Source organism: Urocampus carinirostris, chromosome 15 (genome assembly GCF_059441175.1).
Source record: "Urocampus carinirostris isolate Australia breed hairy pipefish chromosome 15, RoL_Ucar_1.0, whole genome shotgun sequence".
Classification (NCBI taxonomy): Eukaryota; Metazoa; Chordata; class Actinopteri; order Syngnathiformes; family Syngnathidae; genus Urocampus; species Urocampus carinirostris.
Window position 1 is genome coordinate 33,265,204 of NC_142363.1, and position 27,386 is coordinate 33,292,589.

Consider the following 27,386-nt stretch of genomic DNA (forward strand, 5'->3'; position numbering starts at 1 on the left):
TGGCGCCGGTTCCCTCCCTCTTTTTGTTCTTCCTCCTCCTACTCCTCGCTTTAGTCAGTGTGCTCGCTACACAATACTCACTCTTCTTTTCGACTGGAGAGAACAGAACTTTTGGGAACTTTCTTCACGCGGCGCCTTGTTTTGAGTTTCCCAGGGAAATGAACTGCGCAGGCGCAAATGTTGCGTTCTTAACGCTGTGATTGCCATCCGGGGTATTTTATATCTTTATCTATATTTGCGGGAGACAAAATGCCGGAAAGAATCAGTATTTCGGACTTTGTGGTTTTAACTAACGAGGATTTAGCGTCGCCGGCCACGTCCACTTTCCAGGCCAAAATGAGCGATTGTAGGAGCACCGTGTCGGTTGTGGAGGAGGTAAGTTTACCTGCCACACTCACCTTTACACCGGCCTTCGTGTTTGTTGTCTTTCTATCTGCCCTCGCCGCCATGTTGTTTCTTTTACATTCTGTAAATTATGGCAAAGAGGCGGCCCGGGGGCCGAAACAGGCCTGCCGAGGGTTTGAATCCGGCCCGCGAGATAACATTGAGAGAAGAGCAAGAGAAAAATGAGCTGCAGTTTTGATTGTGTCCACTGGATGTCACCCAATCCAGGCACCATTTGCAGAGCAACTGTAGTAGTATTCCTTTCTGTCTGTCTCTTATCTTTTTCTCTATTTTTGTCAATCGCTCTCTTTCTATTCTACCTAGGTCTCTCCCTCTCTCTTTATCCCTCCTTTTCTCTCTTTTCACCTCTTTCTCGCCCTTTTTCCTATTTCTCTCTCTTGTGCTCGTTCCTTCTTTTTTCTCATTTTGTCTCTTATGCCCATTCGTTTTATCTCTCTTTGTCTTTTTTCTTCTCATTCTTTTGATCTTTCTCGCTCTCTTTCTCACTTTGGTTCTCTCTTCATTTATTTATTTTCTCTTTCAGTCTTCCTGTCTTTTTGCCCTCTTTTTTGTAATTTCTTTACTGTGCTCTTTCTATTTCTCTCACTATTTCTCCCCTTTTCTCTCTCTCACTCTCTCTTTCTCTCTCTTTCCTTCTCGCTTTTTATCTCTCTCTTTATCTTTATCTTGCTCTCTTTCCTTCTCTCTCTATCTCACTTTCTTTCCTTCTCTCCCTTTTTCTCCCTCTCTCTCTGTCTTTTTTATATTGCTCGCTTTCCTTCTCTTTTTATTTTTCTCTCTCTCTCTCTCTCTCTCTCTCTCTCTCTTTTTCTTATCTCTGATCTTCTAATCTGAGTTTGTTTTGGTAGCATCTGGCCCCCAGGGAAAAAGAGTTTTACACCCTTCCTGTAAAGGAATCAAATTATTACTTTCAATGTGCGGTTTGTGTGGTAATTCAAGTGACCATCAATAGATTGGTGTTTTAGGCGTCCTTCACTTTTTTCTACTATTTCCCTCTCTAGCCACTCATTTAGGCACTTGCCTGTAGGCTATGGCTCGCCGCTAGCTGCTATTTTTGTTAGCTGCTCTGTGAAATAAACCTTGCTTCTTCCTTCCACAGTTGGTTATGCAGATGGATGTCTGTGTGTCTTGTGATTCAGACATTTTTTTAATCACGGTTTCCTTATCTAGCCACTCATGTCAGCCACTTGGCTGCAGGTGATAACTCCCCGGCAGCTGCGATTCTGAGCTGCTCGTACTTTGTCGTTCAGTATCACTTGCCTTCCACAGCTGGTCATGCAGGCAAACGTCACAAAGTCGCGTCATTTAGGCATCTTTCACTTTTTTCTACTGTTTCCTTCTCGAGCCACTTGGCTGCAGGCCATGGCTCGTTTCTTGCCACTATTTTTGTTTTTCTATGCTCTGTGTTAATAGTTTACTTCTGTGTCACTCTCCTTACACTGCTGGTAATTCAAGTGACCATCAACAGGTCGTTGTTTTAGGCATCCTTCACTTTTTTTCTACTATTTTCTTCTCTAGCCACTTGCCTGCAGGCCATGGCTCGTTACTAGCCACTATTGTTGTATTTCTATCCTCCGTGTTAATAGTTTACTTCTGTGTCACTCTCCTTACACTGCTGATAATTCAAGTGACCATCAATCGGTCGGTGTTTTAGGCATCCTTCTCTTTTATTTCTACTATTTTCTTCTCTAGCCACTTGGCTGCAGGCCATGGCCCGTTGTTAGCCACTATTGTGGTTTTGCTATGCTGTTTTAATAGCTTGCTTTCGTGTCACTCTCCTTCCACTGCTGGTAATTTAAGTGACCATCAATAGGTCGGTGTTTCAGGCATCCTTCACTTTTTTCTACTATTTTCTTTTCTAGCCACTTGGCTGGAGGCCACGGCTCGTTACTAGCCACGATTGTTGTTTTGCTATGCTCCGTGTTAATAGCTTGCTTCCGTGTCACTCTCCTTCCACTGCTGGTAATTTAAGTGACCATCAATAGGTCGGTGTTTTAGGCATCCTTCACTTTTTTTCTTCTATTTCCCTCTCTAGCCACTCATGTAGGCACTTGCCTGTAGGCTATGGCTCGCAACTTGCTGCTATTTTGTTAGCTGCTCTGTGAAATGAAAACCTCGCTTCTTCCCTCCACAGTTGGTTATGCAGGTGAATGTTTTAGGCGTCCTTCCCTTTTTTTCTCCTATTTCCTTCTCTAGCCACCCATGTAGGAACTTGCCTGTAGGCTATGTTTCGCTATTGTTGTTGTTGGCTGCTCTGTACATTTAAAGCTTGCTACGTCCTTCAGTGTCACTCGTCTTCCACTTTTGTTCATGCAAGCCAACGTCTTCGGGTACATTGGTGCAAAAGGAAGGATAAAAAATTAAAATATATTTGTTTCCACACATGAGCAAGATCTTTTTCAGACTATTGTGCACCTAAGCTTTAAATTTCTCAAATAATAATTCAACATTGGATCATGAAGGCTTGTTTATTTTCTCCTCCTTTTGTGTATTAGTCTTAAGTGTTGTTCTCCCAAAGATTGTCTATTGAAGGAAGAGATGCGGGGAGTCTTCTGTGAACTTTGCCATCGAGTAAATAATCCGCAGCAGTTTGTCCTTCCTGTCTTATCTCGCGCAAAACAAAAAATCAGGTTTGAAGGGATCTGCGACGTCCTCGCGCTGTTGATGAGTCAGCAAACAACTTGTTTTATTTTTGCAAAGCGTAGCAGTGCGGAAAACTTTTTATGGTCATCAAAATAGCAGCTTAAAGTACATGCTGTATGTTTGGTGGGGGTATAGGGTATAGTGAGGGTCCATTTATACCAGGCGATTTTGGTTAACGGCGAAGGGGGTTAGCATGTGGATGTGATTGCGGTTTGCAGTGTTTGGCAATTCCTTCCTCCCTCCTCCTTGCTTCCCTCCCTCCTCCATGGACACTCTGTAACCCGTTTACTCACGCCAATAAAACTTCCAGAAGATGTCACTTTCACTTTCAAGAGACATTTTTTTGCAGTTTGGACCGGGTTATATGGCACAGTGGACCCCGGATATGACATTTAATGAAAAGAAGACAGTTATTATGCCATGTAGAATAGACTCCTGCATTATGACATGAATCTGTTCTGATGTGGAGATTGCAAAGGGAAATGGCGATATAGTAGGGGATAGAATCCTGTGCTAACTAGCTAAGGAGTTATGAAGATAAAAAAGCAAGCAACAAAATAATATATCGCAAGTACTACATATGTGTAATATACCTATATATGATTAAATAACTACACATGTTAAGGAAAATGGGTGTGACATGACTTTTGCTGGTATGGAGGTGTAGCAGGTGGATGCCAAAGGGAAGGAGATGGTGACAACAGATTAAAAATGACACTGATTTTAACCCCTCCACTTGCGAGGGTTGTCCTGCCCTAAGATTTTCTCACTTTAAATAATAATCCATATTGTCTCCGGTTATGACCATGTAACTTAGTGAGTGTAGTGTGTTATACTTTCATGTTATTGGCATAAAGTTTGTCAAAAATTAAAGTTGACTCCAGGATATTACATGCCCTTAGGAGACTTTGTTGCTACTTATTTTTCCTTAGCAAGGGTTACGATACTTGGGCCTTTTTTGTATTTGATTATCACAACCTTTCTTTCCATGGCTGTCATGTTTTTGATTCTCCCTTTAGCATCACTCTAAGCCTTGAAACTCAGAGTGAATAAATAGTCAGATACAGTACAAAATTACAGTATTGTATCACTGACTCGCAAAGTCTTTACAAATCACACACATTTCTGAACAGAATGAAGGGAAAGCCATTGTGGGAGCTAATTCAGCATGTAGTATATCAAGTTCTTCATGATGCAGACTAATTGAAGACCAGCATTTTATCTCACATCAACCAATAGCAGACAGGCATCTTAGATACATAGCTTGTCATACGCATACGTTTTTTGGCCTCTCAAAATGATATGTTTTTAATGTTGTATAATGGAGGAAATGTAATAACGGACTTAAGACCCCTGGGGGTCTACTGTACTAGGGGTATCATTAGAAACCTGTGTTAAAAATCTCCAATCTGAACTATTACAAAGTTAAACCAAACAAGTGTTGAAAAGTTCTGGCACATGCCAACGTGCCCAAGTCTGGGCGTCCCCCAAGGCGCCGTACTCCGCCCACGTGGATTTCGAGCAAACTGTAAACACTGCACACTCTGTTGCCACTCTGTTCCTTCTCCGCCGCCAATGGTCCTGAGTCACATTTTGCATCATCCCCCCACCCTGATCATTAGCGACGCAATGCTTGAGTGTTAGCGGGGGAGACGAGAGTGAACCCGGGCCAAGAAAACTAGCGGGGGGTGCTAAACCGGCACCGCCCGCCGACGTAAACGCTGAAGTATTGCCTCATCAGAGCAGTTTGCGGGTGATTTGTCTGCGTAAAAGCGAGTCTGTGTGAGGTCGGGGAAACAAGGAGGCCGTTGCGTGTTAAAAACATAATAATAATAATAACCCAATTAGATTAGGTGTGTTTAGGTTGTGCAAAAGTAGAATGCTACTGACTCCCGTGTGGAGTGTTTTTGAGACTTTTCAAAGGATTTCGCAAAATTGTAACATATGTATGTCGTCATGAATTCTTGATAATCAGCAAAGAAAAAAAAGAAAAAAACGGTGATAAGAATTCCCCAGAATATCATAAAAACAGTTCTGCTTTCATAAGTTGTTTCAAAAAATAACTTTGTATAAAGTACATATGTCTAAAATCGATGAGCAGTCTTAATCGGATAATTGCACAAAAGTACATCGGTAATGACTAATCCGAAATTCACCGTAAAAACTTGTTAATCCTTCTGTTAGGTAATTTTTGAGATGCTTTTAATAAATAAATACGCAAAATTATAACGTACGTGTGTCAAAATTTTCTATGAGTCATTTTCGGTTGAATAAAAGAAACTAATGGAAACTCCCAAAAATATCGTTAAAAACATTTTACGCTCTCATCAAGTGTTTTGTGAAACGTGTCAAAATTAGCTTTTCAAAATTAAAATTCGTAAGTAGAATTTGTTGGTAAGTTGCTTCAGTGCTATATTTTGTATGTCTATGGTTTATATAAGAATGTTTAAGGCATGTCTAAATAACCTGTATTGTTTGGTACTACAAAATAAACATTTCATAAAATAATATGCTCTATAAAGTTAAGTTTAACTTACTTTTGGAAGATGGGCTTCAAGAGATCGGCTACTTCCTCCTCCGTGGTAGAAAGTGGCCGAAAAAAGCGTTCCCACCATTTTCTCAACCGCATCAAGCTTTCTTATTCCACTTTAATTTCAAAAGAAACTGCTCAGCACCCCAAAGAAATGTTCGTATCTACCGTATTTCATAAGTCGAATGGTCGTTAGTAGGGGAGCGTCTCTATTTCCAAATTCCCACCGAGCAGTCTAGATGGGATAACACCTACATTTGAACAGTAAAACTGTAAGTACAATTCTGAAAATCTTCGTAAATAACTTTTAATGTGGTGTTTTTTGAGATCTGTCAAAAATAACTTTGTAATTGTTTATTGTACGTATGTCAGAATTCCCAATGAGCACTTATATTTTAACTTAGAGGTAGAATAAAAGAAAAACTGTCAAAACAATTCCGAAATATCCTAAACGTTTTACGCTCTCAAAAGGTTTTTATTCGTCAAAAATAACAAAAGTGTCGGAATTCTTGACGAGCACTCTTATTTTGACTTGATAGGATAATAACAACTAAAATTGCCCGAATGGAAAACGGAAGTGAAAAATCTGAGAAATGTCGTAAAACTTTTTATACCCTCGTGAGTTTTTAAAAAAGAAAAACACGAATTATTTAGAAGTGTCAAAAAATAACTACGCAAAAGTGTACGTATGTCGGAATTCTTGATGAGCAGTCATGTTTTGATGTGTTAAAATAAAAAAACAATATCAAAAATGTCATAAAAACGCTCTACGCTTTTATCAGGTGTTTTTTGAGACTTGTCAGAAAATAATTTTGTGAGACTGTAACGAACTCCTAAAATTGTGCCAAAATAAAGTGGTAAAGAGAATTAAAAAATATATATATTGTTAAAACTTGTTATGCTCTAATAAGCTGTCTTTTGAGACTTGCCGAGAAATCAATTTGCAAAATTGTAACATACGTATGTCGGAATTCTGGACGAGCGTTTATATTTTAACTCGAAATAATAATATCTAAATCTATTCTAAAGTAAAACGATAATGACAATTTCTAAAACTGTTTTTTCAGACCTGTAAAAAATATTCACTTTTACGTACACATGTCGGAATTCTTCAAGCACGAGTGACATCATTATGCAAAATAGACGGCATTTTTGCGTTTATGTTCAAAAAATAAAGGATGATTTTATTCAAGTCACTCATTAAAATCAATTACTGTGCTTGTTTTCTCCAAAAGTGAGCTCCTTTGCTGCGTGAGTTACATGGTGTGCTTGTACGTGGCACAGACTTACACTATATATGGATGGATGCAACTGTGGCATTTGTGCCCCCAAAAATGGAAAAGTCCTGGAGAAGTCAACAGATGAGGGTTTTTTTTAACAAGGAAGCTTTTTCATGTAGTGCAGTGGTTAGCACATTCGCCTAGCACGCAAAAGGTCCCCTGTTCGAGACCGGGTGGACACATTTGTTGGCCTGGAGAGGGATGGACGCCACCAGGCTTTACTTGCCCAAGACACACCCCTAAAACCCTAGTCGGTAAGAAATAAAGTCACCCCCCCCCAAACTAGTTATTCACAGTCATATGTCCTTGTACTACAAGTTCCACAGTGCTTTGCGGCATCAAAATATCACAAATAAGGGAAACAGTGCGTGCTGGTCGCTATGTAATGGATTAACTTAGAAAATCGAGGAAAAACTGAATCTATTGTTCATATTTTGGTGCAAAATGTGAATGCAGTCGAATATAAAAACACACACGGACTTCCAATTTATCGGTCCTATTTTCCTTTCCCCGACAGTCCCTGGAAACGGACCACACGACTCTGCAGAAAATGAAGAAGATGATCAAAGCCATCCACAACTCGGGAATCAGTGAGTGTCCAGCCTGACTTTTGCCGACCTCTTCTCAGGAAACGAAACGGTTGACGTCATTTGGTGAAAAGCGGGCACGTGGCCAACGTAAACACGGCATTTCAAACTGTTCATTGTTGTCAGTCTAAACCCTGTCATAGGTGCGGTCTTTAAGCCTCTTCTCAAAACGGATAAAACGCTTCCTTTTATGGTTTAAGACAGATAATACTCATCTCATCAGCCGTACCGCTTATCCTCATTAGGGTCGCGGGGGTGCTGGAGCCCATCCCAGCCAACATCGGGCAGTGGGCAGGGGACACCCTGAACTGGTTGCCAGCCAATTGCAGGGCACTCAGGGACGGACAACTCATTCGCTCATTTACACCTAGGGACAATTTGGACCGGCCAATTCACCTGAATTGCATGTTTTCGGAATGTGGGAGGAAACCGGAGTGCCCGGAGGAAACCCACGCAAGCACGGGGAGAACATACAAACTCCGCACAGGAAGTCTGGAGCTGGATTTGAACCCACGACAGGTTCCCATGACATGATCTGTGCCGCACAAGCGCTAACCACTGCGCCGCCGTGCTGCCCCACAGATAATACTTTTAATGAAAATATAATTGTTTTACTATATTTAAATGTTTTATTGTTATAATAGTGTGTGTTTATTTTAGTAAAATTAAAAAAGAAGAGAAAGCAAGTCCCAATTTTACAAAGATTGCCAATCATTTTGCCCGTCTTAAATGGTTAGTTTATTTGAAAACCTATAAACCAGGGAAAACAAATCTCAAGTCATGTTTATTTGTATAGCCCTTTATCACAAAAAGTCTCAAAGGGCTGCACAGACCACCATAACAGCAGTCCCTGATCTGAAGCGTACAACGGGGCAAGGAAAAACTCAAAAACCTCAGCTTGAGGAAATTGAAGAAGACTCGAGAAGGGGCTGGAAAAATTTCTCATTGCTTCAAACCTACCCCTCAGATAGGATACATTGTGCAAGATATACAGTAATATGACCTCTGAGTTTTTTAGTGTTACCCTTGGCGCTCCACAGGGCTTAGTACTTGGTCCCCTCCTTTTCAGTATCTATGCCAAAGGGCCCTAGGTTAGAGAGAAAAGGACTGCCGCTTTCCACATATATAAGCAGCTCTTTGAGGAAATTGGCAGAGGCGTTACGTATCGATCCCAGGTAAATAGTATCGATTTGATCCGAGTACTTGCTCAGTATCAATAATATCGATATTTGGATCCATCCACCCACCCCTAATTCAGATATCCTAGGTCAGGAATGACACTTAAAACCCCATGTTGGTGAAAAGCTAGAAGGGTGCTAGCACTTAAAGATCTCATGTAATACTCCATCCATCCCTTATCTGCACCGCATATCCTCAGTAGGGTCGCTGAGGTGCTGAAGCCCTTCCCAGCTATCTTCAGGCAGTGGGCAGGGGACACCCTGAACTGGTTGCCAGCCTGTCGCAGGGCACAGAGAGACAGACAATTCACTCGCTCATTCACACCTAGGGACAATTTGGTGAGTCCAATTAACCTGACATGCATGTTTTTGGAATGTGGGAAGAAACCGGAGTGACCGGAGGAAACCCACGCAAGCACGGGGAGAACATGCAAACTCCACACCGGAGGTTCGATCTCATGACTCAGAACTGTGCCGCACACGCGCTAACCACTACGCCGCCGTGCTGCCCCAGTATTTCATATATATATAATATATATATTTAAATTTTATTTATTATTGTAATTTTTTTTCTAAAAAAAAAAAAGTATAATCCAAGATTCACTCTGCCCCTTTAATAACCCATCGATGACCCTGTGTGGCTAAATGGACTTGAACATTCTCAGATGAGAATATTAAACTTACAAAATAGTATATAGTAAGTACTACTTGTGTGTAATATATGTGTTAATGATTACATACTATTATAGATAAATATACATGGGAAAAAAAGAAATCGTATTCACCTTTGGTGTTACTTGACTTGAGCTGGTACAGAGGAGTAGTGGGTGGATTAAGAGAAGGGACTTGAATATGGCCTTGAATTTATGATGAGTTCGTGGGTAGGAATGCTTACGTTGCAATGCATCGGAGCATATTTCAAGTGTGCATCTGCAAGACTTTGAAAAAAAAAAACGGATCCTTCTCCGAGGAAGTGAACATTATTGACGTCCTTCCCGATCCAGAACCGAATGAGTCAGGCTGCCCAGAATTTTAGCAAACTTGCGGTATAAATTGTAGGGGAAGGCGAGGGTTTTCGGTAAGAGCCCGCCTTCTACCCATTATATTGTTTGCCTCTTTAATCACTCTTGTTGGAAGTCGTACATCAACGCTATGAGTCACTTAGCCCCCCTTGAGACCCCCTCTGCATATTGAATGACCCAAAAACTGTCCCTGGCTCACACGTGCAAGTGTCAACAGATGTGTTGTAAAAACATGGTTTTAAGCCCACAATGTGTGAAAGTTTCACGCAATGAGAAACTAGTCATTTCCCTGCAGAATGAAGCAATTTGCAGGAGTACAGACATAGAAACGTGCAAATAAATCTGTCACCAGTTGAAAGAGCACTTTTAATGAAAAGAAGGCATTGTTTAGGGGAGTTTTTTTGCTGTATAAAGTACAGTGGAACCTGGGTTTTCGAACGCCTCTCAGTTCGAACAAATCGGAGTCCGACCAAAAATTTCAAGTAATTCTGGCTTCGCTGTTCGGTCAAAAAATCGGAGTTCGAATGCCGGTAATGCATGATTGCGTACGCTAGGGTGCCATGCTGAGCGGCGTACGGGTGTTTTAGCCCCTTATTATGCCTCCGAAGAAAGTCAGTGCAAGCAGCAAAGTTGCTACAGGTGAAAAAAGAAAAGTAGTGCGTACAACTATTGCATTTAAGAAAGAAATAATAGCAAAATATGAAGGAGGTGTGCGAGTGTCTGATCTTGCCTGCGCCTTCTGCTGACCACCACAAAGGTAAGAAATCCTATGCATAATTATTTTCTTTATCCTTTTTTTATTTTTACACGTTCATGTCCTACGGAAGATTACGCTAATGCGAACGTGCGATTAGCCTGGGTTAGCTTCATGTTTACGTTAAACATTCAAGGTAAACATTCAGGGTGTTGGAACGGAGTCCAACATTCAGGGTGTTGGAACGCGGCCCCCTTTCCAATGAACCGCTCACCACTTGTTGTGGAGACCCGGGTGCGAAATGACTTGTAAACGACCGGATTTTTTATTTTTACACGTTCATGTTAGCGTAATCTTTCGTACGGAAGATTACGATAACGCGGACGTACGATTAGCCTAGGTTAGCTTTATGTTTACGTTAAACATTCAAGGTAAACATTCAGGGTGTTGGAACGGATTAAAAGGATTTACATTGTTTTTAATGGGAAAAATGATTTCGGCGATCGAACAAATCGGTTTTCGAACGGGGTTCTGGACCGGATTATGGTCAAGAACCGAGGTTCCACTGTCGTCTTCTTGGATACCACAATAATCAGTTCTGGGGTGGGGGGCAGAAAGTGAAAATGTTGCATGGTCGGATATAGAAAGGTATGATAATAAGCTAATGTAACTGCGGTGTGCCCCCTAGACCAGGGGTGTCAAACTCATTTTACCTCGGGGGCCACACGATAGAACAAACATTCTCTCGGGGGCCGGACTAGTATATTAGAGAGAAACAAAAAGAGAGAAAGAAATAAGACAAAGCGAAGGAGAGAAAAAGAGAGAGGGTGGGACAATGAAAGAAAGAAAGAAAGAAAGGGAGAAAGAGAGAGAGAAGAGAGAGGGAGAGAGAATGTGAAATACAAAAAAAGATATAAAGACAAATAGTGAGAGAGGGGGAAAGAAAGAGAGAGAAAGAATGATATCCAAAGAGAAATAGAAAGTGAGAAAGAGGGAAGGAGAGAAAAGAGAAGGAGATAAAGAGAGAATGGGAGAAGGAGAGAAGGGGGAAGCAGGAGAGAGCGAAAGAGAGAAAAGGAAAAATGGAAGAGAGAGCAAAAGAAGGTAAAAAGACAGAGATAGAAAGATACAAAGGGAAACTAAGAAAGAGAAAGAGACAAAGAAAGTGAAAGAGAGAGAGACACAGAGAGTGAGAGAAAAAGGGAGGAAAAGAGAGAGAGAATGTGAGAAACAAAAAAGATATCAAGACAAATTGTGAGAGAGGGGGGAAGAAAGAGAGAGAAAGAATGATATCCAAAGAGAAATAGAAAGAGAGAAAGAGGAAAGGAGAGAAAAGAGAAGGAGAGAAAGAGAGAATGGGAGAATACCAGATACCGGGCAGAGTCAATACACAAGTCTTGTGGGTGCAGAGGTTTGTTGACGGACTGACAAAGGGTGAGTGAGAGCACTGATCTTAAATAGGAGGGAAGCCAATCAAGCAATGAGCTGCAGCTGGCGCCAAATCAAACAGAGAGAGACACAGAGAGTGAGAGAAAAAGAGAGAGAGAGAGTGTGAGAGAGAGAAAAAGGGAGGAAAAGAGAGAGAGAGAGAGAGAAAAAAAAAGAAATACAAGTACAGTGTCTTTGTTCGAGGCACCTGGCTTTGGCAACATCAAGTTGACATATTTCAACCTGCAGCTTGTTTTTCTCTTGCACTTCTCTGAGCGTTGTCTCGCGGGCCGGATTCAATCCCTTAGCGGGCCTGATCTGGCCCCCGGGCCGCACGTTTGACACCCCTGCCCTAGACTATGCATGCTGTAACCAAAAGCTGAGAACACATCATAATTTACATTGTTACGTGAAAACATCGTAAGTAGGGACAGCGTGACCTCGAGAACAAGTTGTACTCCACATCGTAACCTAAAAATATTGTGAATTATGCATGCTGTAACCAAAAACTGAGAACACATCATATTTTACATTGTTACGTGAAAACATCGTAAGTAGGGACGGCGTGACCTCGAGAACAAGTTGTACTCCACATCGTAACCAAAAAATATCGGAAACTATGCATGCTGTAACCAAAAACTAAGAACACATCATATTTTACATTGTTACGTGAAAATATCGTAAGTAGGGAAAGCGTAACCTCGAGAACAAGTTGTACTCCACATCGTAACCAAAAAATATCGGAAACTATGCATGCTGTAACCAAAAACTAAGAACACATCATATTTTACATTGTTACGTGAAAATATCGTAAGTAGGGAAAGCGTAACCTCGAGAACAAGTTGTACTCCACATCGTAACCAAAAAATATCGGAAACTATGCATGCTGTAACCAAAAACTAAGAACACATCATATTTTACATTGTTACGTGAAAATATCGTAAGTAGGGACAGCGTGACCTCGAGAACAAGTTGTACTCCACATCGTAACCAAAAAATATCGGAAACTATGCATGCTGTAACCAAAAACTAAGAACACATCATATTTTACATTGTTACGTGAATATATCGTAAGTAGGGAAAGCGTAACCTCGAGAACAAGTTGTACTCCACATCGTAACCTAAAAATATCGGAAACTATGCATGCTGTAACCAAAAACTGAGAACACATCATATTTTACATTGTTACGTGAAAACATCGTAAGTAGGGACGGCGTGACCTCGAGAACAAGTTGTACTCCACATCGTAACCTAAAAATATCGGAAACTATGCATGCTGTAACCAAAAACTGAGAACACATCATATTTTACATTGTTACGTGAAAACATCGTAAGTAGGGACGGCGTGACCTCGAGAACAAGTTGTACTCCACATCGTAACCTAAAAATATCGGAAACTATGCATGCTGTAACCAAAAACTGAGAACACATCATATTTTACATTGTTACGTGAAAACATCGTAAGTAGGGACAGCGTGACCTCGAGAACAAGTTGTACTCCACATCGTAACCAAAAATTATCGGAAACTATGCATGCTGTAACCAAAAACTAAGAACACATCATATTTTACATTGTTACGTGAAAATATCGTAAGTAGGGAAAGCGTAACCTCGAGAACAAGTTGTACTCCACATCGTAACCAAAAAATATCGGAAACTATGCATGCTGTAACCAAAAACTAAGAACACATCATATTTTACATTGTTACGTGAAAATATCGTAAGTAGGGAAAGCGTAACCTCGAGAACAAGTTGTACTCCACATCGTAACCAAAAAATATCGGAAACTATGCATGCTGTAACCAAAAACTAAGAACACATCATATTTTACATTGTTACGTGAAAATATCGTAAGTAGGGACAGCGTGACCTCGAGAACAAGTTGTACTCCACATCGTAACCAAAAAATATCGGAAACTATGCATGCTGTAACCAAAAACTAAGAACACATCATATTTTACATTGTTACGTGAATATATCGTAAGTAGGGAAAGCGTAACCTCGAGAACAAGTTGTACTCCACATCGTAACCTAAAAATATCGGAAACTATGCATGCTGTAACCAAAAACTGAGAACACATCATATTTTACATTGTTACGTGAAAACATCGTAAGTAGGGACGGCGTGACCTCGAGAACAAGTTGTACTCCACATCGTAACCTAAAAATATCGGAAACTATGCATGCTGTAACCAAAAACTGAGAACACATCATATTTTACATTGTTACGTGAAAACATCGTAAGTAGGGACGGCGTGACCTCGAGAACAAGTTGTACTCCACATCGTAACCTAAAAATATCGGAAACTATGCATGCTGTAACCAAAAACTGAGAACACATCATATTTTACATTGTTACGTGAAAACATCGTAAGTAGGGACAGCGTGACCTCGAGAACAAGTTGTACTCCACATCGTAACCAAAAATTATCGGAAACTATGCATGCTGTAACCAAAAACTAAGAACACATCATATTTTACATTGTTACGTGAATATATCGTAAGTAGGGAAAGCGTAACCTCGAGAACAAGTTGTACTCCACATCGTAACCTAAAAATATCGTAGATTATGCATGCTGTAACCAAAAGCTGAGAACACATCATAATTTACATTGTTACGTGAAAACATCGTAAGTAGGGACGGCGTGACCTCGAAAACAAGTTGTACTCCACATCGTAAGCAAAAAATATCGTAGACTATGCATGCTGTGACCAAAAGCTGAGAACACATCCTATTTTACATTGTTACGTGAAAACATCGTAAGTAGGGACAGCGTGACCTCGAGAACAAGTTGTACTCCACATCGTAACCAAAAAATATCGTAGACTATGCATGCTGTAACCAAAAGCTGAGAACACATCATAATTTACATTGTTACGTGAAAACATCGTAAGTAGGGACGGCGTGACCTCGAAAACAAGTTGTACTCCACATCGTAACCTAGAAATATCGTAGACTATGCATGCTGTAACCAAAAGCTGAGAACACATCATATTTTACATTGTTACATGAAAACATCGTAAGTAGGGACAGCGTGACCTCGAGAACAAGTTGTACTCCACATCGTAACCAAAAAATATCGGAAACTATGCATGCTGTAACCAAAAACTAAGAACACATCATATTTTACATTGTTACGTGAAAATATCGTAAGTAGGGAAAGCGTAACCTCGAGAACAAGTTGTACTCCACATCGTAACCTAAAAATATCGTAGCCTATGCATGCTGTAACCAAAAACTAAGAACACATCATATTTTACATTGTTACATGAAAACATCGTAAGTAGGGACAGCGTGACCTCGAGAACAAGTTGTACTCCACATCGTAACCAAAAAATATCGGAAACTATGCATGCTGTAACCAAAAACTAAGAACACATCATATTTTACATTGTTACGTGAAAATATCGTAAGTAGGGAAAGCGTAACCTCGAGAACAAGTTGTACTCCACATCGTAACCTAAAAATATCGTAGCCTATGCATGCTGTAACCAAAAACTAAGAACACATCATATTTTACATTGTTACATGAAAACATCGTAAGTAGGGACAGCGTGACCTCGAGAACAAGTTGTACTCCACATCGTAACCAAAAAATATCGGAAACTATGCATGCTGTAACCAAAAACTAAGAACACATCATATTTTACATTGTTACGTGAAAATATCGTAAGTAGGGAAAGCGTAACCTCGAGAACAAGTTGTACTCCACATCGTAACCTAAAAATATCGTAGCCTATGCATGCTGTAACCAAAAACTAAGAACACATCATATTTTACATTGTTACATGAAAACATCGTAAGTAGGGACAGCGTGACCTCGAGAACAAGTTGTACTCCACATCGTAACCAAAAAATATCGGAAACTATGCATGCTGTAACCAAAAACTAAGAACACATCATATTTTACATTGTTACGTGAAAATATCGTAAGTAGGGAAAGCGTAACCTCGAGAACAAGTTGTACTCCACATCGTAACCTAAAAATATCGTAGCCTATGCATGCTGTAACCAAAAACTAAGAACACATCATATTTTACATTGTTACATGAAAACATCGTAAGTAGGGACAGCGTGACCTCGAGAACAAGTTGTACTCCACATCGTAACCAAAAAATATCGGAAACTATGCATGCTGTAACCAAAAACTAAGAACACATCATATTTTACATTGTTACGTGAAAATATCGTAAGTAGGGAAAGCGTAACCTCGAGAACAAGTTGTACTCCACATCGTAACCTAAAAATATCGTAGCCTATGCATGCTGTAACCAAAAACTAAGAACACATCATATTTTACATTGTTACGTGAAAACATCGTAAGTAGGGACAGCGTGACCTCGAGAACAAGTTGTACTCCACATCGTAACCAAAAAATATCGGAAACTATGCATGCTGTAACCAAAAACTAAGAACACATCATACTTTACATTGTTACGTGAAAACATCGTAAGTAGGGACGGCGTGACCTCGAAAACAAGTTGTACTCCACATCGTAACCTAGAAATATCGTAGACTATGCATGCTGTGACCAAAAGCTGAGAACACATCCTATTTTACATTGTTACGTGAAAACATCGTAAGTAGGGACAGCGTGACCTCGAGAACAAGTTGTACTCCACGTCGTAACCAAAAAATATCGTAAACTATGCATGCTGTAACCAAAAACTAAGAACACATCATATTTTACATTGTTACGTGAAAACATCGTAAGTAGGGACAGCGTGACCTCGAGAACAAGTTGTACTCCACATCGTAACCAAAAAATATCGTAGACTATGCATGCTGTGACCAAAAGCTGAGAACACATCATATTTTACATTGTTACGTGAAAATATCGTAAGTAGGGAAAGCGTAACCTCGAAAACAAGTTGTACTCCACATCGTAACCTAAAAATATCGTAGACTATGCATGCTGTAACCAAAAGCTGAGAACACATCATATTTTACATTGTTACGTGAAAATATCGTAAGTAGGGACAGCGTGACCTCGAGAACAAGTTGTACTCCACGTCGTAACCAAAAACTATCGTAGACTATGCATGCTGTAACCAAAAGCTGAGAACACAAATTTTACATCGTTACGTGAAAATATCGTAAGCCAGGGATGCCGTAACCTGTGGTCGGGAACACATCGTATTTCCCATCGCAATGTGAAAATGTCGAAAGCTAAATGTGACGTATCCCAGGGAGAAAAACACATAGTATTCAACATCGTAACGTGAAAATATCGCAATATAGGAATGTTGTAACCGTAAATTTTAAACTCAAATAGCATCACTTATGTTGTCGTATTTTTTTTTTTAATGAATCAAAGGAATTTCAAGGGCAGGACGGCGGCGCAGTGGTTAGCGCGTGTGCGCCACAGTTCTGAGGTCATGAGATCGAACCTCCTGTGTGGAGTTTGCATGTTCTCCCCGTGCTTGCACTCCAGTTTCCTCCCACATTCCAAAAACATGCATGTTAAGTTAGTGGCTGGTCCAAATTGTCCCTGGGTGTGAATGAGCGAGCGAGTTGTCTGTCTCGGTGTCCCCTGGCAACCGGTTCGGGGTGTCCCCTGCCGAGACGGGCTCCAGCACCCCCGCGACCCTACTGAGGACAATCGGTGCAGATAATGGATGGATGGATTTAGGAATTTCAAGAAAACAAAAGCACCAAATATTTCTCTGAATATTTCCCATTCTCAAGTTCTCTACTTAATCGATTCCAAACTGCTCTTTCAGTGCAATTATTGTCCCCCGTGTGACGCTAGTATTGTTTTTCGCAGCCCACATGGAAGCCAAGGAGCAATATACGGAAGTCCTGGAGAAGTTAGGCAACAGCCACCTCAGCCAGGACAACAACGAGGTCTCCACCGGTTTCCTCAACCTTGCCGTCTTCACCCGGGAGGTCACGGCCCTGCTCAAAAATCTGGTGAGGACCCGATGTGAGCTGAAACGGTCCGGTTAGCTTAACGCAGGGGTCGTTAAAGTTTTTCCTATGAGGGCCCTGCTAGGAATTACCGTAAATTCCGGACTATACGCCGCTACTTTTTTCCCCAAACGTTCAACCCTGCGGCTTATTCAGTGATGCGGCCGATTTATGTCATTTTTCTAACGGACGCCAGCGGCGCTCGAGTACAAAAGGTAAGATTTAGACCGGTAAAATATATGTGCCGAGGAAGACTGCAACTTCTTGGCTTGTGCATAAATTAAATGAGCGTAAACATACCCTCATCATGCAAAATGCAAAAAGAAAGGCACATGATGCAGCTTTCAAGCTAAAAGCAATCAACAGTTCGATAAAGAAGGAGCGAGCGTGTTGCTAGCGTGTTTTGGAATAAGGGAGCGTTGGACGACGTCTATACGACAAATTTTCTTTTGGACAGTGAGGAAGACAACTTTGATGGCTTCAGTTCTAAGGAGGAAGATGAGGACGGTTTACCATGATTTTTACAAGTACGGTATGTTTTTTTAACAGACCCGCTTATTGTGTTGCAAGCGTGTTGCTACCATTAACTGCCCTTTCACAGGCACTAATTAGGATGAAAGTTATATTATTATTATTATTATTATTAAAGTTTTGAAAACTCTCTCAGTGTACCGTCTTTCTTTGTAAATATGTGTAACCATGTATAATATGTATTTGCAGCGTATATTTTTGTAAGGTATTTATTTCAGACACTTATTCTGATATGTTTTGCACGGGCGGATAAAAAAGAACGGGCGAAACAAACGCGGGGTGACGGGAGGTGGGGACCGGTAAAGGTGAGTGTTTGTGGACACGGCGAAAAATAGTGGATATATATTTTTCCCACCCTTACCTTTGGAAATATAAACTTTTTTCCTTGGATTACTTTTAACGGGACCCGGACTCTGCAGGTCTGCATCCAACCTTAAGTAACGGTATCATTTTCCGTTCATTTTGCCGGCTGTGATTTCTTGATGGAAAAGATGAACAAGAAAGCCGACATTTTCACACAGGGGCAGATTTGATTTCATTAGCAATTTAACTAAGTGTACTCCATCGCAAATGGCCATTTTAATGACGCTGGAGTCTCTGTGAAGCCTTTTTCTGAAGTCCTTTAGCTCTCTCCTTATTGGCCCACGTCTCCCCGCAAGATGGTGTGCCGGCTCCTCCCATGTGCCAAGGAAGCCCAACTTGGGCTCCACCATCTCGAAACAAAACCGTGCGTTTCTACGTCATCAGGGCCTTGTTCTCAAAACATCGCCTGCCGTCCTCCGTCAGAGTCCTATTATCAAAGTTCCCTAGTCAAAATATTCTGCATTGAACTACAGCCCAGTCAGTGAATATCTTGCATTAAACTCAATAAATGTAACTTGTATTCAATCATATAAAATCCTTTTATAGTCAAATGTATAAAAACCTTCAGCCCCATACCTTTTCCCTTCTCTGATGAGAGGCCAGGGTCAGTTTGTAACAGAAAAAAATGTGACGATTGCAGGAGTGTCCTAATGTAAAAATGTATTGTTCTCCAGAAAGCCACAATTAAATAAGCCTACTGGATTCTTCACAGAACCAGAGTCAGTTGATAAATAATAAAACTATTAATGAAATAAATAATAACCAAATAAATGTCAGTGGAACATTAACTTTCTGTAGTGCCGTGGCATCCTAACAGGTCCCAAGTTTAGCTGGTTGCAGACCCATTTTGAGTGGGTGGTAGGCCTCTGCCTTGGCAAAATAATTCTTAGAAGAAGATAAAGAACAGAGGGTCTCTTACACTTCCTAACAGTAGATGGCCATAATGCCCAGCTCGATCTCTTCTTCCCGTTAAGTCAATCGCCACTGTCGCGACTGTGTTTGAGAGGGACCATATCTCATTTTGTTGTGATTATTTGGGTTTTATTTCCTTTTTCTGCTCATAAGAATGGGTTCCAAGATAGTTTGTTGTAAATGGAAGGAAAAATTGAAAACGGTAACGACAGAAAACGAGTCGAAGAAGGAAACAAATACAAAATATAAAAATAGCGTAAAAAATGTGATATTTTTGGCTTTTTACCAGTATATTTGTCATGATTACTCACTCACCTGTGGCCTCTTGTTTGGCGCCAGTTGCTGTTATCTACCTGATTGGTTGGGTGGGTCGGTGGATGGGTGGTATTGTTCTGAGGGCTGGACGAAATGTGGAGGCGGGCCGCGTACTGCCCGCAGGCTGAGTTTGGGGACCACTGGCTTAGTGAAAAGGAAAGAGCTGCAAGGTCACACCATATTACAACTCCCACTGATTGTTTCTATGGAGATTTTAATTAAGAACAGACCTCCGGGAGTGAGTCAACATGTGCACACACTCTTTTTCTTGAGTGTGTTGCAGAGTAATGAAGGGAAAGTTTGAAGCTGTTATTTTTTTATTTTTTGGGAAGGCTTTTTTGCATTCGTTTTCTTCTTCAGTCAACTCACTGGCTAGAGCAGGGGTGTCAAACTCATTATAACTCGGGGGCCACACGATACACACGACTGACTGACAATAGAACAAACATTCGATTGGGGGCCGGACTTAAAAAGAAAGAAAAAGAGGGTTAAAGAAATAAGCGAAAGAGGGAGGGAAAAGGAGAGAGGGCTGGACAAAGAAAGAAAAAGAGAGGGAGAGAGCGTGAAAAATAAAAGATAAAAAGTCGTGAGAGAAGGGGAAAAGAAAGGGAGAGGAACAAAGAAATCCAAAGAGAAATAGAAAGACAGAAGGAGAGAAAAGAGAAAAGAAAGCTGGGAAGGGCATGAAGAGAGAAAGAGAAAGGGGAAAAAGAAGTTAGAGCAAAAGAGGTCAAAAGACACAGAGAGAAGGAGACAAAGAGCAACAAAGGAAGAGAAAAAGAGAGACACAGAGGGAAAGAGACAGAGTGGGAGAAAAGGGGTGGAAGAGAGAGAGAGAGAGAGAGAGAGAGAGAAACAAAAGATAAAGTCGTGAGAGAGGGGGGAAAGAAAGGGAGAGGAAAAAATAAATCTAAAGAGAAATAGAAAGACAGAAGGAGAGAAAAGAGGAAAGGGGGTGGTAGAGAGAGAGAGAGAGTGGGAGAAAATGGGTGGTAGAGAGAGAGTGGGAGAAAAGGGGTGGTAGAGAGAGAGAGAGAGAGAAAAGGGGTGGTAGAGAGAGAGAGAGAGAGAAATAAATACAAGTACAGTGTCTTTGTTCAAGGCACCTGGCTTTGGCAACATTAAGCTGACATATTTCAACCTGCAGCTTGTTTCTCTCTTGCGCTTCTCTGAGTGTTGTCTCGCGGGCCTGATTCAATCCCTCAGCGGGCCTGATCCGGCCCGCGGGCCGCTTGTTCGACACCTGTGGGCTAGAGAATTTTCGGGCCAATACAGAACTGTTGCGAGGCATTATTATGACCTCAAATGAACCTGACACACACGTGCAACTTGATATATCGTTCTTTTCTTGCACTCTGACACGTTCCAGGTGCAGAATCTCAACAACATTATGGCGTTCCCCTTAGAAAATGTGCTGAAATCAGAGCTGCGCGACAGCAGATTGGTGAGTGAGACGAGTTCCCTGCAATGTCATTTGTTATATATATATTTTTTTTAATTGAAATCATGATTTTGAATTCAATTCACATTTCAATAGCGTAATATGATATATCATTTGTTTTTATCATTATTAGCAGTGTTTCAAGTCAAGTCACATTTATTTCTATAGCCCTTAATCACAAAAATGTCTCAAAGGACTGCACAGGTTTACAATGACACAATGACCTGATCTTAAACCAACATGCGGGCAAGGAACAACTCAAAACCCTCAGCGTGAGGAAAAAGAGAAACCTTGAGAAGGGGCCTTACAAGTTTGAAATAACTGCTGCCTGGACGCCCGGGGCGTGCATCTTTGCAACTTAAACGACATCTCTGCCCGGATGGCCGACAACTATTTCAAGAAAAAAAAAAGAAAAGGAAAAAAAAAAATATATATATATATATATATATATATATATATAAACCTCTTTTTTTTAAACAAATAAAACGTTTTATTCTGATTTCGAAGTTTTCGTTCGTTTTGGAAATTTCTGAATTTCGGTTCGTGCTTCCGGACTTTTCCGAGCGTTATAAGGTCGTGCCTTTGCTTATCATTTTCCAAAGTAGACGCACAGAGAACACAAGAAAAATGGAGAAGTGGTTAGGAATCAAGCCAAAACCTCAGTCCCAGAGGAAATATTCAAAAGAAGCAAACAAAATTTATCACGCAACAAAAGGTAAACGTACATTAAAAGCATCGTGGAAAGAGGAGTTCACGTGGCTTGTAGCATGAATGAAGATGAATAAATACAGGCATATCCTGATAGCAGATGGAAAACAGCGATGTCATATACATGCAATTAATGTAATAAGTAGATTTATTATAAACTTACGGTAGTTTTAAAGTGTTGCTCTATTATATATTCTGATTATCAATCCTTAATACTTTGCAACAGTGGGATTTTTCCAACATAAATGTATACAATTGATTTGTATTCGAATTAAACATGCGCAAAGAAATTTGTAAATTGTTTTTACGCATCATTTCGCACAAGTGTGCACAATCATTGATTTGATTCCTGGAAAGAATTCAAACGTTTACAACTCTTTCACAATGTTTAAAAAATGGCCGAAATAAAATACAAATTTGGAAAGGTTTTAGTGTTGTAAACTGGTCTATGAATGGCCACTTTTAGAAACGCCTTAACACCTACCCTTAGAAAAATGTGTCAAATACAATGTTTAGTTTTTCAAATTGTGATCAATTTTGACAAGATATCACAAAAAGCTTCAAGCTTTCGCCTCACCTGTTATACAGCTAAGATGCCAATGCTACACTTATCTGCAGGCATTTAATTGCAAAAAAACATTCAGGCGAAAATAAAAACCTATGTGTTATTAGTAGTACTTGCAGTGATTAGTTTGGGACGAAACTTCAGAGTCTTACCTTCCAAATTCTCCAAATGGCTCAAGAACAGCATTCAATTTACTTTGGGTACGTCTTGGATTAGGATTTTAGGCGAATTTTACAGGAACGTTAAAGGGTTAATTGATTTTCTTTTTCTTCTTCTTCCCTTTTTTTAATATTATATATATATTTTAAAATTGTATTTTGTCAAGAACAACCAGGTGGCACCCATTCCCTTCAAGGCCAAGATAAAGGATATAAGATATAGAATAAAAGGCAGTATTTTTGTTATTGTCACTTTTGAGTTTTTCCTTGCCCTCATGTTGGTTCCAGATCAGGGGATGGTGTAAAAATAGTCTGAAAAAATAGTCTGTGTAATAGATAGATAGATAGATAGATTGATAGATACTTTGTTCATCCCCGAAGGGAAATTCACATTTCCAGCAGCATCCCTGAGCTGAGAACAATCGAGAACAATCGAAAATAACACGGGAGCTGCTGGAGTGGCTGCCATTCGTGACGGCGCCGGAAGAAAAGATTCAATTTGAATCATGTACAAACAAACAAACAAACAAAATAGTAGATATCTGCGTATTCATTCAGTTTTGATCATCAAATTATTAATTTATTTTCTGCATTTGTTGATGGTAATTGCGAATAACAGGCTTGTCTTTTTCCATTTTTCTACTTACTGTACTTTTCTTTAACATCTTAGTACAACATAATTCGTGATATCAATCATCAAAACAAATGAGCCGTTTGAAAGCAAGCTCTCTTTGATAAATTGAACAAGGAAAAAAGCCGTTTGTCTAATAAAAAGACTGACCTTCGCTCAACAAGAATTACCAACAACAATGACGTAATCTCGAAGCGACGAGATCTCATTAGCGAAGATCGGCGTGCAGGAAAATAAAAACTCATACAAAATAACGATAAGGTTTGTAATGCGTTAAATCCTTGTCAAAGAGTAAACTAAATGATAATGACAATTTAAAGGAAAAAAAGTTGCGTCCCCAGCATAAATGATGCGTCTAGGACAGGTAAGTGGGAAAATGAAAACACTGAGTGTATAATACAAGATAATTATACAGAATAGTTTAAAAAGAAAGGATATTTGAGTAAACAACTAATCATTTTTCGTTGAAAATGCGAATAGCAAAGGGTAATAACTTTAAGACGTGTAGTTTTGCTCCTAATAAAGCAAGGACGATTAAAGCAATGAAGATGACTAAAAACGGTCCATAATTTTAGTGTCAAGCTTCTCGTTCGTAAATGGACAAATTCAAAAGAGGCGTAATACGTAAAAAGATTATTTCCTTAGTTGTTCTCGTATTCAATAATACATTACTCTCAATAAAATAATCAAACCTGTGAAGCCCTTTGAGACTCTTTGTGATTAAGGGCTGTACAAATAAAAATGACTTGACTTAACAAAAATAATATTATCATTTTATTATTAATGTTTTAATAAATTTCCATTTTGTTTTTGTCAATATCTGATATATTTTAAATCTTGTTCATAAAGTTACCCAAATACACCAAAAACACTAATGATTTTCTCCAAATACTTAAATTTTCATTTTTGTCTACTCATTTTAACGCTTTTATCGTTGTAATATACAGTAGATAGAAAAACACAATTATATAAGATAGATTGTCTCTTGAGAGGTAAAATGGTCACATTTTTTTCCTATACGGAAAAGAGATTAAAAATACTAACTCCATGAAGAAAGATTGACATTATACGTCTACAAATACTCTAAGTTTAACGTCTCAATGCAATCTGTGTTTTCCTTATCCTCACTGTAAAATGTGGACCTGGAGTGCCACGTCCAATTTCGTTGTCACAATATATCCCACGTTGTAACAATGACAATAAAGGTCTATTCTATTCTATTTCCTCTTTTTGACGCCCATGATTATTATCCGAGAACATTTCATAAGACAAACGGAAAAAAAATCAACTTCGCAAGAACGTCCAACCTGCACATTGTTTGACTTGATGTTGTCATGGCGATAGACGTCGGGCGGCATATTACTCACGCAACAGAAGCCGGTTTAACTTGATATCAGATGACCTGGGTGTTAGTTTAACCACCATGCCAGTTTTATATAGCAGTGCCTTCTTTTGTGTTTTCTTCAGGAGCTGAAGAAACAAATGGAGAAGAGCTGGAAGGAGTACGACATCAAAAAGTAGCTACCGTGCAGTAATATTCTTATAAAGTACAGTAGACCCCCCAGTATACAGCATGAATCCATTCTGCGGTAGAGATTGTAAAGTGAAATTGTCATGTGGCGGGTAATTAAAACCTTGTGGTAATTAGCTAATGCCCTAGCACCCCAAATAAAACCTTAAAATAATATATACATTTTAAGAAAATTGTATGCAGTGAGTACTACTTATTTGTAATATGGTAAATGGTATGCACATCTATAGCCCTTTTCAAGTCAATGAAGACCTCCCAAAGCGCTTTACAATGTGCTTCACACTTACCCATTCACACACACACACTCACACACTAATAGGGAGTCGGCCTCCAAACGTTTTGAGGATAATCAAGATGCTAAATGGTAAATGGTCATCATTTCTATAGCGCTTTTCAAGTCTATGAAGACCTCCCAAAGCCCTTTACAATGTGCTTCACACTTACCCATTCACACACACACTCACCCACCAATTGGGAGTCGGCCTCCGAACATTTTGAGGATAATCAAGATGCTAAATGGTAAATGGTCTGCATTTCTGTAGCGCTTTTCAAGTCAATGAAGACCTCCCAAAGCGCTTTACAATGTGCTTCACACTTACCCATTCACACACACACACACTCACACACTAATAGGGAGTCGGCCTCCAAACGTTTTGAGGATAATCAAGATGCTAAATGGTAAATGGTCTGCATATCTATAGCGTTTTTCAAGTCACTGAAGACCTCCCAAAGCGCTTTACAATGTGCTTCACACTTACCCATTCACACACACACTCACACACCAATAGGGAGTCGGCCTCCAAACGTTTTGAGGATAATCAAGATGCTAAATGGTAAATGGTCTGCATTTCTATAGCGCTTTTCAAGTCAATGAAGACCTCCCAAAGCGCTTTACAATGTGCTTCACACTTACCCATTCACACACACACTCGCACAGCAATCGGGAGTCGGCCTCCGAACGTTTTGAGGATAATCAAGATGCTAAATGGTAAATGGTCTACATTTCTATAGCGCTTTTCAAGTCAATGAAGACCTCCCAAAGCGCTTTACAAGGTGCTTCACACTTACCCATTCACACACACACTCACACACCAATAGCTGTCATGCAAGGCGCCTACCTGCTCATTGGGGGCACAAGACACTTTGACGTTCTTAGCTTCCCTTTAACAATGCTCCCTGGGCATTACCCACCAGGTGGTTTAGTAACAAATATTCTCTTTATTGTCATTCACATAAAATTCCAATGAAATATTCTTTGTTGAAGCGATTGTGGGAGAGAATGAACCAATTCTATTTTTTTATGTTGTGGAAATAGAGAGCGTAGAAGCACTGGTTGCAGTAAAGAGGAAGAATGAACAAGAGTGAAGCGCAGTACTAGTCTGTCTGCATATGTTTTTATTTTGGAAGTCGAACGCTACAATTTATGGTTAAGACCTGCTTCTATGTTACTGTTTTGAAGTTAATCAAATTAAAAGTATAAAAAAGGAAAAATATTTTTATCTGTGATAATTCAACAGGGCACTAAACCAAGGGCTGAATTAAATTAATGCAAGTGATCAAATATATGTGCATATGATTGATCAACGATGCATACTGTATGTGAAGGAAAAATAAAATATTATCAACCTTTGGTGGGACTTGAGCTGGTACAGTGGAGTTAGTGGGTGGATGCAGAGGTGGAAGAGAAAGTAGATTTAAATTAAATTTTAAAACCTCCACTTGAGAGGATTGTCATGTAAGACTGAGTTGCTTTAATCGCCTCTTTTTTGTACTATTTGTCCTCATCATTGATTGGCTACCACCATATTCCTTGGCGAAGGTCACAATGCTTCGTGTTTCTTGATAATCACATGCTGTGTTTCAATGGTTTATCATCGCTGCACGGGCGGCAGTAGCTCAGAAGGTAAAGCGCTCGTCTTGGGATAAAGAAGTCGCAAGTTCGATTCCCGGCTTCTCTGTGTTTTATGTCGAAGTGTCCTTGGGCAAGACACTGAATCCCTAATGCCCCTGATAAGCAGGTGTGTGAATGGTAAGTGTGAAGCACATTGTAAAGCGCTTTGGGAGGCCCTCAGTGACTTGAAAAGCGCTATATAAAGTTAGACCATTTACATTTGAGACTTATATCGAATCAAATTCAAGTTTTTTAAACGAAATTCCGAATTAAAATAAAAGACTGGAGGGGACAGATGATGGATGAAGCTCAGCCAATAAGTTTTTGGCATCTACATAACGCCATGACACAAACCAATAGCAGACCGGAATCTTATATGACCTCGACCAATAGCAGACAAGCATCTTGAAGACATCATTCTTCCAACGCATGAACGCTACAAAGATTAAATTTTTGGACACGCAAAGAAAAATGGTTGTTGGTGCCATATTGCGGGGAAATCCCTCAACGAGGGGCCGAAAAAACATAGGATTCCTCCTCTTTAAAATTAAACAAAACCAAAGTAATATTCTTTGGTAATCGCATGGCAAATTAAGATTTAGAAGTAAAAATGCATGGTGCTGCAATAGACGCTGTATCAGAAATGAAGTTTTTAGGGGTCA

At 39.9% G+C, this 27,386-nt stretch overlaps 1 protein-coding gene across 2 annotated transcripts in view; it reads left to right on the top strand.

Annotated features, from left to right (window-relative positions):
- asap3 (ArfGAP with SH3 domain, ankyrin repeat and PH domain 3) overlaps positions 1-27,386 on the top strand; it is a 69,059-nt gene continuing 41,673 nt past the window's right edge. The window contains exons 1-5 of one of the 2 annotated variants that reach the window (XM_088353976.1): positions 1-375; positions 7,376-7,448; positions 17,536-17,681; positions 21,169-21,243; positions 24,770-24,819. In XM_088353976.1, the coding sequence (XP_088210102.1) occupies positions 250-375; positions 7,376-7,448; positions 17,536-17,681; positions 21,169-21,243; positions 24,770-24,819 (470 nt within the window). In that variant the 5' untranslated portion in view covers positions 1-249. The remainder of the gene's footprint in view (positions 376-7,375; positions 7,449-17,535; positions 17,682-21,168; positions 21,244-24,769; positions 24,820-27,386) is intronic. The other variant, XM_088353975.1, reaches the window with a different exon arrangement.